At 46.1% G+C, this 13,967-nt stretch overlaps 1 protein-coding gene across 3 annotated transcripts in view; it reads left to right on the top strand.

The window, feature by feature from the left end:
* Positions 1 to 394: 394 nt before the first annotated feature.
* NFKB2 (nuclear factor kappa B subunit 2) overlaps positions 395 to 13,967 on the top strand; it is an 83,732-nt gene continuing 70,159 nt past the window's right edge. For 2 of the 3 annotated variants that reach the window (XM_068257920.1, XM_068257919.1), the window contains exon 1: positions 395 to 436. In XM_068257920.1, the coding sequence (XP_068114021.1) occupies positions 410 to 436 (27 nt within the window). In that variant the 5' untranslated portion in view covers positions 395 to 409. Of the gene's footprint in view, positions 437 to 1,134; positions 1,253 to 13,967 lie in introns of those variants that run through there. The other variant, XM_068257921.1, reaches the window with a different exon arrangement.

The raw sequence follows: 13,967 nt of genomic DNA, 5'->3' as shown, positions 1-13,967 counted from the left end.
GAAAGTTTATTGAATCAGTGACATTCCAAAACTGATATTGCTGATATTATGCTCGCATTGCAGATCTGTGGAACTAAACAGAACAATGTTTTTTTTTCTCCAGATGAGGAAGATAAACACGACAGACACGCTGCAATAGGCTGACAGGCCTGACACTGGTATATTGTGTAAATAGTTATACAGCTACTGATACCACTACGCCCCGCCTCCCTGTCCCCTCTGCGATTGATTGTCTACTAGTGTTGTCCGGATCATGAACGATTCGGATCTTTGATCCGAATCTATTTTATGAGTCGATCATCCGAATCATCAAAATGAACGATTCGGATCGCAAAAGGGGCGGGGCCAGGAGCGACACGCCCCCTCTCAGCGGGCAGCGGGGTCCTGGAAGCAGGGATCGCTCTGTTGGATGGGAGCCACCCTTGCAGGGAGACAGGTAGATGAGAGAGGGGACATGGGTGCCACTGCCAGATATGTGTAGAGCACACATACTGGCTATAACGTGCTGCCCATTACAGGCTGTCTGTTCCGTAGTGCTGCACAGTGAACACATTGGAAGCTTTTGGCTCAGCACAGCTCAGTAACTTTGCAGACAGTGTGATTGAAAGGCAATATAATCCTCCTGCACTCGGCACTAAACAGCTGCACTTATCTTCTGGGAATGCTTTCTTTCACTGTGCGACCTTTTCTTTCAAAGTGTACAGATGAACATATAGGTGAAATATATGTAAAGCATATGACTTCAGCATGTGGGTATTACGTGCAAACATTTCTGCTCTCTGCTCATCCCTCCTCCCTTCTCTGTCCACTCCCTGCCCTCTGTCCATCTTCTCCCCTTCTCTGTGTGTCCACTCCCTCCCCTTCTCCTGTCCACAGACCTGTCCTGCTGTTCATTTCACCCCCGAATGCTTCCGGTAGTAAAATGATCCGAGATTCGGATCAAAGATCCGGATCTCTTCAATGATCCGATTCGAATCATCCGTATCATTGAAAAGATCCGAACTTCCCATCTCTATTGTCTACCCAGCGGTCTCTCCGCCTGTCACTGAACAAGGAGGCGGGGCGAGGTGCGTGTTCAGCCAGTGAATGAGGAGCTGACGGCAGGAAGGCGGGCCACTGGGAAGTCAGTGGAATTCCCCTAATTCGGACTTCTGGGTACTTTCCCTGGACACGAGAACACCGCAAGCAGATTTCCCTATACAGTAGTACATACACAGACTGACAGACGGGGGAAGCGGAGCTGCGGGACACGGTGAGGCCGACACTGCATGTAGCTGCATGTATGCCTGCCCTGTGTGTCTGTATCTGCGCCTGCCCTGCGTGTGCTGCAGGTGCCATCTAAACTTGGGGCAGTGTAGTGCTCTGTGGCTGCAGTCATTAGAGAAAATATACTTTGGCTTGTGTGAATTCATGAGTCGTATAGTTTTCAGTTTGATGGTTTTTTTTTTATTCTATTGCATGCAAAGTTTAAAGTTTTGGTGTATTTATACTAACTAAAGTATGCTTTTGAAAGCACAGGTGGCAAACTCCAGGTCAGTGGGCTGTCTGTTCAGCTTGTTCAAAGTGGATCCGAGGTGAACTTTTACTCATTGCATAATTGTGTTCTTTTCCTATTGTTTATAGGGCATTCCTCAAGCCAAATACTTTTTTGTTTTAATACTCTAAGGGCCCTTTTCCACCAGCGCGTTTGCGCTTGCTGAATCGCAAAAACGCAAACCGCTAGCGATTTTACAATCGCTACGGTTTGCTTTTTAACATAGGAATCGCGGTAGGTCATTTCCACTACCGCGATTCGTTTTTGTCGGGAACGCGAACGCGCGGCGGAGCGATATTTGCAGCGATTTTGCTATGCAGTGCATAGCATAGCAAAATCGCGGCCGCGAACGTCGGGGAATCGCCGCTAATTGCGATTCAGCAATCGCTAGCGTTCAGCGTGAACGCTAGCGGTTGCTAGTGGAAAAGGGCCCTAAGGCCCGGTTCACACTTGCATTGTTTTGCGGACCGCAAAGTCCGCAAACGGAGCGAACGATTAAGGGTCCATTGTTAATCAATGGACCCGTGCGCACTTGTCCGCTCCTCCGGATGCGGTCTGTGGTCTGGACTTTTCCAACCTGCTCCAATTTTCCGGACGGCTCCTCCGTCCACCGCCTCCGGATCCGGACAAGAAATCCAGCACAACAGGAACTGAGGGGAAACGGAAGGGCACAACACACTTCCGGATGAAAGACGATCGTCCTACCCCACTTCCTGTGGGGTTCTCTATGGTGCAGGCGGCCATGTGGATGTACCCAGCGCTGGACAGCCCCCAGCCTCTCCACAGCCACCCCAGAACACAGCGGAGGACGGAAGGACGAGACCATCCAGACGCAGGGCCCGCGGGACGAGGAGGATGATGTCCGCAAAGCAGGCTCTTCCCAAGAAGGGCTCCAGCGCTTTTCCAGACCTTCCAGGCCCCTCTTTAAAAAAGGAAACGGATCCAGGACGCATGAAGAACGGAAGAAGATCCGGATGAAAACTGAACGTGACCTGAACGGATGTTCTCAGACTGGAACGGACCCGTGCCACCGGTAAGTATTTGATCAAAACGCAAGTGTGAACCGGGCCTAATTCCCTATAAACTAAACAAGCCACGCCCACAGGTTTTCAGAGAGCCAAGGCTTTTTCAGACAGTTGCAAGGGCTCATGGAAGCTCAGTCTGGGCAGGAGGAAGGGGAGGTATTACTAGCCAGAGATTTCAAAGGCAGAGAGGAGGAGGAGGAGGAGGGGGGATTAGGTTTTTTGCTCAAGATGCAGATAAGCCTGCCTCTGTGTAATGTTTACAAACAACATTGCTGCTGTCATTGTATCACAGGAATAATCAATCATATTCTATTAAAGAGACACTGAAGCGAGAATAATTCTCGCTTCAGAGCTCATAGTTAGCAGGGGCACATGTGCCCCTGCTAAAACGCCGCTATCCCGCGGCTAAACGGGGGTCCCTTCACCCCCAACCCCTCCCAACCCCCCCGCGAAATCAACGACCAAATTGGTCGTAGATTTTGCTGCTCTTAGAGGCAGGGCTAACGGCTGCAGCCCTACCTGCGTCTATCAGCGGTGCATCGCCGCCTCTCCCCCGCCCCTCTCAGTGAAGGAAGACTGAGAGGGGCGGGGGAGAGGCGGAGATATGCGCTGACAGACACGCGTGGGGCAGGGCTGCAGCGGTTAGCCCTGCCTCAACCAGGAAGAGATCCCCGGCTGCTCGGAGGGGATTTGCGATAGTGGCGGTTTAGCAGGGGCACACGTGCCCCTGCTAACTATGAGCTCTGAAGCGAGATTTATTCTCGCTTCAGAGTCTCTTTAAAGCTGTTGGCAGCTAGATTTGCTGTGTAAACTATCTAAACTTTAGGTAAGATATATAGACAAGTTACTTGTTATAGTTAGTTTTTCATCTCTGATCCGCTTTAAAGAAAATAGTGTTGTTCGGATCATGAACGATTTGGATCTGTGATCCGAATCTCTTTTGTGAGTCGAATCATCCGGATCATCAAAATGAACGATTCGGTTCACAAAGGGGGTGGAGCCAGGAGCGGCACGTCCCACTCCCCCTCTCAGCGGGCAGGGGGGTCCTGGAAGCAGAGATGGATCGCTCAGTTTGAGGGGAGCCAGCCTTGCACAGGGACAGGTAGATGAGAGAGGGGACATAGGTGCCACTGTCACATGTGTAGAGCACACGTACTGGCTGTAATGTGCTGCTCATTTTAGGCTGTCTGTTCCGTAGTTGTGCATAGTGAACAAATGGGAAACTTTTGGCTCAGAAGCACAGCTTAGTATCTTTGCAGACAGAGTGCTGGGCTTGAATGACAGGGCAGGCACTGTGATTGCAGCACAATATGATCCTCCTGCACTCTGCTCTAAACAGCTGCACTTATCTTCACCCTAAATGTATGAGTGTTGGAGGTGAGAAAAGGACACATTTTGGAATGCTTTCTTTCACTGTGAGACATTTGCATTCAAAGTATGCAGATGAACATATAGGTGAAATATATTTAAAGCATATGATTGCAACATGTAAGTAATGTGTGCAAAAAAAAAAAATCTGTTTTCTGCTCACCCCTCTTCGTCCACCTCCTCCCTTCTCTGTCCACTCCCTGCCCTTCTCTGTCCATCTTCTCCGCTTCTCTGTCTGTCCACCCCCCTTCCCTTCTCTGTCCACTGCAGGGAAAGTCCTGTCCTGCTAGTCATTTCACCCTCGAATGCTTCCCTAGTAAAATGATTCGAGATTAGGATCAAAGATACGGATCTTTTCAGTGATCCGATTCGAATCATCCGAACCATTGAAAAGATCCGGACTTCCCATCTCTAAAAAAGAGACTCTGAAGATACCTTAAAGGGGCACTACAGCGGAAAACTGTAAAATTTAAATTATGTGCAAACACATACAAATAAGTGCGATTTTTCCAGAGTAAAATGAGCCATAAATGACTTTTCTCCTATGTTGCTGTCACTTACAGTAGGTAGTAGAAATCTGACAGAAGTGACAGGTTTTGGACTAGTCCATCTCTTCATAGGGGATTCTCAGCAAGGCTCTTATTCTTTATAAAGATATTCCCTAAACAGGATTTAAACAATGATGCTTCCCTGCTCCCTACACAGTTTTTTGGTAGTTGGACTGAGCAACTGCCATTCACTAAGTGCTTTTGAAAATAAATATATCCCTGAGAATCCACTATAAAGAGATGGACTAGTCCAAAACCTGTCACTTCTGTCAGATTTCTACAACCTACTGTAAGTGACAGCAACATAGGAGAAAAGTAATTTATGGCTCATTTTACTCTGGAAAAAATGTACTTATTTGTATATGTTTGCACATATTTAAAATTTTACAGTTTTTCGCTGTAGTGCCCCTTTAAAGGACAACTGAATGGACAGGGACCATGAAGGATGCCATATATATTACATTTTAAGCAAGCCTGGCTGTCCTGCTGATCCTCTGCCTCTATTACTAAGGCCCGCTTCATACTTGCGTTTTTTCCCGGACTGGATCCGGAACGTATACTGTACAAACGGATCGGACGAGATTGTATCCATTGATAACCTATGGGTCCGTACACATCCGTCCGTCCCACCGGATCCGTTTCCTTCCGGATTTTACGTTCCGGCGGCCGGTCCGGAAAAATGCTGCAGAACCTATTTTTCCAGAACGTTGTGCCCTGCGGAACTGATCCGGAAGGTTTTGCAGCTCAATAGGAACAAATGGAAAACGGAAGTTGCCGACACACTGCTTATAAAAAAGGGGTCGGGGTGGGGTGTTGCAGTAGCTGTAGAACTTTTCTGCGTGTCGTCTCAGGTCCCGGTACAGCGTCTGGCACTGTCCCTTCCTCTGTCTTCTCATTAGTAGAGGGTGCACCCACCATCTCCTGCGAGTAGCACGCTTACATCCCACATAGTAGTAGGTAAATATCAGGAACGATGCTATTCCAAGCCAGAAGCCGTATAAATACATTGGATCCATGGTCCACACAGCAGGCTCTCTCCAACAATGACCACAGTGCATTTCCACACCTTCCAGACCCCAGGTATATATCTCTTTAAAAAACGGAAACTGATCTAAAACGTATGCAGAACGTATGAAAAACCGGATACAAACGGAACAGAAACTGAACGGAAGCGGAAGGGAGCCGGAACGGACTTCAACTGATCCGTTTCAACTGACAGTTTGGGCTGCAAACGCAAGTGTGAAACGGGCCTAAGCCATAGACCCTGTACAAGCATGCAGATCAGGTGTTTCTGACATTGTCAGATCTGACAAGATTATCTGCATGCTTGTTTCAGGTGTCATTCAGCCACTACCTCAGCCAAATAGACCAGGAGCACTGCCAGGCAACTGGTATTGTTTGAAATGAAATAAATATGGCAGCCTCCATTTACTTCTCACTTTAATTGCCCTTTAAAAAAGGTTAACTTACCTGGGGCTTCTGCCAGCACTTTGCAATCATCCTGTGCCTGCAGCGTCCTGGAACGATCCTCTGCCCCCCCCCCCCCCCCCCCCCCCTCAGCTCACACTCTCTTTTGCCGTTTGCTGTTCACTGTGCTGGCGCTGCACTGCTCACGCTCCCGTCGGAGGTACAGTACGAGAAAATCTCTACTGCGCCTGCACAAGACGCTCCCGGTGACGGGAGTGCGGATGAGGATGCGCGCAGCCAAGGCCGTGCAGGTGCAGTGGATGGAGAAGATGAGCTGTGGCGGAGGATCGTTCCAGGTATACACGGGCACAGGACGGCTGCAAGGGGCTGGCAGAAGCCCCAGGTAAGTGAAACTTTTTTTTTTTTTTAGGTATCTTCAGATTCACTTTAAAAACACAATTAGATACTTACCTAAAAAGAGGGAGGCCTCAGGATGCTATTGAGGCTTACCTTTGTATTCCAATGCCCCCTGTTAAGAGCAGTGCCCCCTCCCCTAAGATTAGCGGCAAGGCATTGTCGCTAATCAAATCGGGGCCGCACAGCTTCTTTTTGCAGTGCGGCTGCCCGAGCCCGCTTATGCGCAGTGAGCCGGAGCCGCAGCATCCATGCTACTGCACATGCGTGGCTGTGTTCACGTGTCTCAACTCCGTGCTATTGTATTAAGCACTCCTATATCTGTCAGTATTGCATTGTTGAATATTATGGTACTTTTTTGCTCTGCTTGGTGCCCTGTTTTTTTATTTGTTTTTAATGCTTGTGGGATAAGTCTCTAATAAATATTTTTGACATTTGTTATATGGAGGATTGGTTGTTGTTTGGAGCCATGGACTTCTTTTTTCTGATTGATTGCATGGTTTAGTCTTGTACTCATTATAGTCTACCTTTGCTTATTGGGCTCTGCCTTGTTTGGTCTTACAATTCTCTGGATGATCAATCGACCAATTCGATTGTAATATCGATCAGAATCGACCATTCATGTCCACTAACGGGAGGAAAACTACTATGAAATTCGATCAGACTGATAGAATCGATCTGCTTTTCGGCTTAATTCAGATCAAATTGTATAGCAGTTTTTTTCCATTAGAGGGCAGAAACAGTTGTTTCTGATCAATATTACGATTGAATCGGACAATCAATCAATCTGCAGAATGTTATAGTTACTGGTCACCTTAAAGGTGCCCATGCAGTGTTTAGATCTAATCTAATGAGGCAAATGGATCAATCCCTTTCTGATCTGAATCTGGTCAGAGAGGGATCGAATCCTTCCATATAATGAACACAGATTTGCAATAGATTTCACCATGATCCATTGAAAATCTATCAACACAGCGGGCTATTGATCTGTCGCTGCTCCGCTGCTGCAAATTGTTGCAAATCGATGAAAACTATGATCAATGTAGCTCGTTGCTTTAAAGATTTCCGCCAAATTTGAACAGAGCAATCAGATCTGTCAGGTAAAAATTGATGCCTGTATGGTCTGCTTTAGTTCTCCAACTCAAACAGGTAAACCTGTACCAGCTGTGATGTATTAATTATGTAATAATTGTGTTCATCCCTTGCGAAGTGGAGTTCCTGGGAAGATCACTGTAATTTCATTTGCATAATACCAGTGTTTTTGTGGGTCACAGAGTTGGAGAGGTGCTGATGTTATTTACTACTAGTAGCAGCTTGCCCATGTGCTGCAGTGAGTTTGTTAGACATTTGTTGGCTATATCTGTAAGGGCCCATTTCCACTATCGCAAATCTGCATGCGTTTTCTGCTGGCAGAAAATTGCACAACCAATACAATTTAATTAGCCTGTTTCCACTTGTCAGGAAAACAGAGCGTTTTTCTGTGCAGGAAAAATCTGCACAGCAGAGCCATCGGAATTTGCACACAGCAAGGTGGTGTGCGATTCGCAACAATGTAATTAATAGGAAATTTGCATGCGCTTTCACTATGCGAATTTTTCATGCGAATTTGCATACGTTTTCGCCTAAAATCAATGTAAAAGCACAAAGGCACGGACATGGTTAAATTCGCATACTTTAAAAAAAAAAAGCAAAGCCGTATGCAAATTCACGGTAAAATTCGCATCTGCATGTGAATTCGTTTTCGCGTTTTCTGCAACAAATTCGCAACGCACAAATGGAAACTGGCCCTAATTGTAGTGGAACAAATCCCCTCCAAGTTCAGCAAGTGACTCAATGTGATCTGATTGTCATATCCCCTTTTGGCGTAGGGGACAATAGATTTATGGTAGAAGAATGCTGCAGAGATGTGATCCAGCATAGCCTGGATTTTTTAAAATAATTGTTGAATGTTTATATAAGAATGTAGGAATGTAGTGGGAATGAGATTGCTGAAAAGTTAGTGAAATAGTGGATGTGCACCATAACAGCAGTCTCTTGCAGGTGGTCGCAGTGAGAGCAGGACCGGTTCTTGCTACAATGGGGCCCTGGAGCAAATGTAACTTGGGGGAGGCATCCCCCCCCCCTTGCAAACAAATCAACTCCAGTACCCCCCCTACCCTCATCGCACAATATCATTAGGTGTCATGTGTGCCCTAAAAATCATTTTTGGGGGCCCCATTATTCACCTCCTCCTTTTCCTATATGGAGTGTCCACTCAGCATCCCTGCTCTCAAGTGTCTCCATAGCTGGAAGGGGGGGGGGGGCACTTTGGGGAGCCCACACAGGCTCTGGAGCCCTGAGGCAATTTCTCTCTTTGCCTCTATGGAAGCACCAACACTGTTTTTAGTACATAAGCAGCTTTTACTAAAAAAAAAAAATATATATATATATATATATATATATATATATATATATATATATATATATATATATATATATATATATATATATATATTCTCCGGCATTCAGCCCCAATGCATTTTTTTTTCTTTTATTCCAGGCTTAAGTATCCTTTTAATACCATATAAATTGTATATCATGGTAATAACTGCTCAGGAGACTTGTATGACTAATGCAGTAAGTGACTGGCGGAAGTTATGAATAGAGCTACTGTGCCATGGTAATTTTGTTGTTGCTGCTTTTTGTACACTTTATGCCATGTGGCCAATACTTCACAGTATTCTCCCCAGAAATGTTTTCCAGCTGTGTGGCATGAAAATGTAGCCGGGTAGGGCGAGATGACAGAATGCAGGGATGGCGCTTCTCTGCTTACAGCAGAGGAGGAGGTGAGCAGATGACAGCCGGGGGCTCACCAAAACTATCCGAGTAGAGCACCTGGCTAAAAGAGCCTGGGAAGAACACTGCTTCATATGTTCTTCTGCTGCTGTTAGTTGAATGTTATTAGCTTATGAAGCTGATGTAACTTCTTACACAGTTTGCTAGCTTTGGGTGCCATAGTTTCTGTGGTTCTGGTACAGTTGTTTAACATAGCAAGAAACTTCCTCCAAACTTAATTTTTAACTTGTTCACCTGTGCATGTGGCTCCCCTTTGGTTTGCAACAGAGAAATGGGAATACTCTCTACCCAGGTAGGATTCTCATTAGGTCACGTAGAATCCTTCCTGGTGGAAGCAGGGCTGTGGAGTCTGAGTCGAGGCAATTTTGGGGTACCTGGAGTCGGAAAAAAAATGCACCGACTCCTAATGAATTTAAGCTGTATTTAAAATAGAGAATATGATAAAATATTCCATTTCTCAGATAATAGTCATCATAAATAATTTATATATAGAGTAATAGCTCTGCTTAGTCCACAAAAATGAAATAAACCAATCAAAAATAGTTACTTGTGCTGCTTTAATAAAGCAGTCCCCATATTTTTTAAGTCAGATACACATATCTGATTGTGACGGTATATATGATATGTACACAGGAATCTCTTATATACACTAACAATATGCTGTAAGAATAAAGCCTGATGTGTAGCTGTGTCACTAATGGCAATGGTGGAAATAATTCTGCGCTGATGCTGGTTTATGCAAATATATGCAATCCCTTTGCTCATGAAATCAAATAATGTGATATGTTGTTAAAATTTGGTTTGATGACTACGAATTAAAGGGTACCCGAGACGGTTGAAAATAAGTTTTATACATACCTGGGGCTTCCTCCAGCCCCCTTCAGGCTAATCAGTCCCTTGCTGACCTCCTCTGCCACCTGGATCTTCTGCTATGAGTCCTGGTATTTCAGCCAGTCAGTGCAGTCCGGCCGCGTGCCGCTCCCACAGCCAGGAGCATTCTGCACCTGCGCAATAGTGCTGCGCAGGTGTAGTACGTTCCCGACGGCGGAGTGTGTGCATGCGCACTATGCCAGACCGGCTAAAGTACCTGGACCCATAGCAGAAGATCTAGGTGGCGGAGGAGGACAGCGAGGGACTGATTAGCCTGAAGGGGGCTGGAAGAAGCCCCAGGTATGTATCAAACTTTAATTTCATCTGTCTCAGGTTTACTTTGTTACACAGTAGTACTATACTCTACATATGCACTCCCCACAGAGCTGCAGGGAATCCACTGAGAATGTTGTGCACATTGAACACAGAGGTGTTGTCTGTCACCCATAAACCTGCCTCATTCTCCTGCAGAGTACCTGCACATCACTCTTACATGTATCCACAGTTACATTTCCTAGGGCCTGATAGATGTTCTTTGTTCTTGTCTGTAACTTCTACAAGTACCGTACTCTTACCAAGGACTAGTTTTAGTCTATGACTAAAACTATTAGAGGCAGAACACCAGCTGGATAGCCAGGTAACTGGTATTGTTTAACCACTTAGGGACCGGTGCTGCTCTCTGTGATCTGTGCTGCGTGGGCTCTCCAGCCCGCAGCACAGATCATGTGAAAGGCAGGGCGATCAGACTGCCCCCCCCCCCATTTTTTCCCCACTACGGGGATGACCTGCCGGGAGATCTGATCGCCGCCACCCCGTGTGGCTGAGTGGGGGGGGGCTCCTCAAAGCCCCCCTTTGCAGCGCGATTCCTCCCTCCCTCCCCTTCCCTCCCTACCTCTCGCTCCCTGGGCGGTACAGGACAGCGATGCGTCCTGCGCCGCCTCTGATAGGCTTTGGCCTATCACACGGCGGCGATCCCGGGCCATTCAGAGGCCGGGGATCACCGATCTCCTTTACGGCGCTGCTGCGCAGCAGCGCCATATTGATGTAAACAGCGGGGATTTCTTCCCCACGTGTTTACAATTAGCCTGCGAGCCGCGATCGGAGGCTCGCAGGCTATTCACGGAGACGCCCTCCGTGAACTGACATGGAACGTTTCCATGTAAAACCACAAACGACCAGCCGCCGCTGGTCGGGGAATACATATGGTAGCCTCTATATTCCTCTCACTTCAGTTGTCTTTTAAAGGGACTCTGAGCACCTCTCATAGGCATGCCTTTAAGATTCCGACCAGTACTGCAAAGTACATAAAGATGCATACCTTTAGCTTGTGCTCTCCTTTCATTTGATGTCTGAATCGCCATTCTACACCAAATACTTCTCGTTCGATTTCAATTTAAAAATTGCGGCTGCCATCTTGGCTATGTTATAACTTCCGGGTCACACCTGTCTTCTCAGTTAGAGAACAAATCAGGACAAATTAGGCTTTTAGTGTGTGATCATTTTGTTTAGTAATTACCTTATTTTCAATGCATTTTAAAGGGAAAAGTAGAGAAAAAAACTGAAAAAACACACTTTCTCCATTTACGTCCATGATAGCTTTACAATAAACAGTGCTAACTAGAAGTTAAACCCACTAATTTTATTTGCTTATACATCCTGGTTACCACAACATTTAGATTATGTTCCTAGCGCAATATATGGTGACAATATTGTATTTTAAAATAAAGGTGTCTTTTTTCTGGTTTTCGTTTAATTTTTCTCATTGTACACTACTGATGATTATAAGACCTTATTTGCAAAAATAATAGTAATACACCCATGGCGCACATATTTAAAAAGCCAAGTTTCTAAGGTAACAATATATGTTGTATCTTTCATACTCTGTCACTTTGTTTTCATTTGCCAAGTCTTTTATTTTGGTACAGCATATGCAAAACTTTAATTGCCTTTAATTCAGTTGGTGACTAAAAACACACAAGACATGGGCCTCAACCCTAAAACTTTCCCAACTCCATTCTACTACTTATCACGGTTAAAATGTTACTACATATGTTTCTTTTAGTTTTGATAGAACTTTCCCGAATTTTATAATTTAGAAAATGATTTTTTTTTTTTACGTTGGATTGAGTTTTTCCGTACCTATTTTTCTATGTGACTTGTCCAAGCTTTTATGCTGGGTACACACTATGAGATTTTATGGTCGATTTACTGTCAGATCGATTCTTTCCAACATGTCCGATTTGCTTTCCGATCGATTCCCGAGTATTTTCCAATCGATTTCCTATTAGAGTTAACGGAAATCGATCGGAAAATTCTCGGAAATCGATCTGAAAGCAAATCGGACATGTTGGAAATAATCGATCTGACAGTAAATCGACCATAAAATCTCATAGTGTGTACCCAACATAAGACACACCAAAATGTATTCTGATGGTGCACTCTCCACAAATACACTGGACGTTTAGAAACGTCTAGCTGTCATGAAGTGGTTAGACAGCAGAAAGAGATGGCAGCGCTTCCCAAAGCAGCTCTCCCTGCTGTCTAAAAAATGACTACCAACTGCCATTTCTCCCCATTGTCTATAAAGAAAGTGCTGTATCCACTATGCCCTCAATGACCCTTCTGTTGTCAGGCCAATGCATTTGGGCTTCAAGTAAAGCAAATTAAAGAAAAACTTCAGTGTCAAATAATAGAATGTAGTAAAATATTCAGGCTACCCACTTTAATTATCCTTGTTTCAGCATCAGAAACACTTCATCTATCTATATATTGCTGTACATAGCATGTAACCCGCCCTCCCAGTGAACGGCAGGGTTAATAAATCAATGGAACCCTTAACAATAAAGGACATTTACATAATTTTTTTTTACTCTATAGATTGTTGGCTGAAGATATATATGGGTGAAAATATGTTTCTGCAGGTTTGAGAAGGGCAGTGGAATCTTATTTTAGCATGATTAGTCAGGTTTTGCCACACAGGTATGTAGATTAGGGATTCTCCTGATAACTTGTATGGCAGCATTCTTTCTGCTATGTCAGAATGAGGCACTGCAGATACTCCTGGCTGTAGGGCAGCTGTAGTGCTGGAGAAACACCCTGTTTCATGTGAAAGGAAGTGATAGGCAAGGTTGCAGTGTCCCAAATGAAGTGCATTCCCTCTCATCATCTTCTAACACTGGTCAACCATTATTGCACTACTTTGTCTTTCTTCTGAACAGCAGCATACATGGGCAGACAGATGGCTTGTTGGAGGCCACTTTAACCACTTAAGGACCGCCCCCAGCCGATGAGCGGCGGCGGCAAAGTCCGGGCCCAAACGACCGCAATACGCCCATCGGCGGGGGCGGCTGCGGGCGTTGCTATGCGGCGATCGCGTCATTCGTGACGCGATCAGCCGCCGGGGACTGGCTCCGCCCCCCCATTCGCTGTAACCCGCCGGCCGTTCGGAAGCGCCGGCGGGTTACTAGCACCCGGATCGCCGCATGTACTTTGTATAATAGGCTTTGTAATGTATACAAAGCCTATTATACTGGCTGCCTCCTGCCCTGGTGGTCCCAGTGTCCGAGGGACCACCAGGGCAGGCTGCAGCCACCCTAGTCTGCACCCAAGCACACTGATTCCCCCCCCCCCCCCCCTGCCCCATGATCGCCCACAGCACCCCTCAGACCCCCGCCCACCCCCCAGACCACTGTTTGCACCCAGTCACCCCCCTAATCACCCATCAATCACTCCCTGTCACTATCTGTCAACGCTATTTTTTTTTTAGTCCCTAATCTGCCCCCTACTCCCTCCTGATCACTCCCCCACCCCTCAGATTCTCCCCAGACCCCCCCCCCCCCCTGTACTGTACGCATCTATCCCCCCTGATCACCCGTCAATCACCCCCTGTCACTGCCACCCATCAATCAGCCCCTAACCTGCCCCTTGCGGGCAATCTGATCACCCACCCACACCAATAGATCGCCC

The sequence above is a fragment of the Hyperolius riggenbachi genome, chromosome 10 (assembly GCF_040937935.1).
Source record: "Hyperolius riggenbachi isolate aHypRig1 chromosome 10, aHypRig1.pri, whole genome shotgun sequence".
NCBI lineage: Eukaryota > Metazoa > Chordata > Amphibia > Anura > Hyperoliidae > Hyperolius > Hyperolius riggenbachi.
Note: the sequence above shows the minus strand (reverse complement) of the source record. Positions and strands in the feature narration are given on the sequence as shown.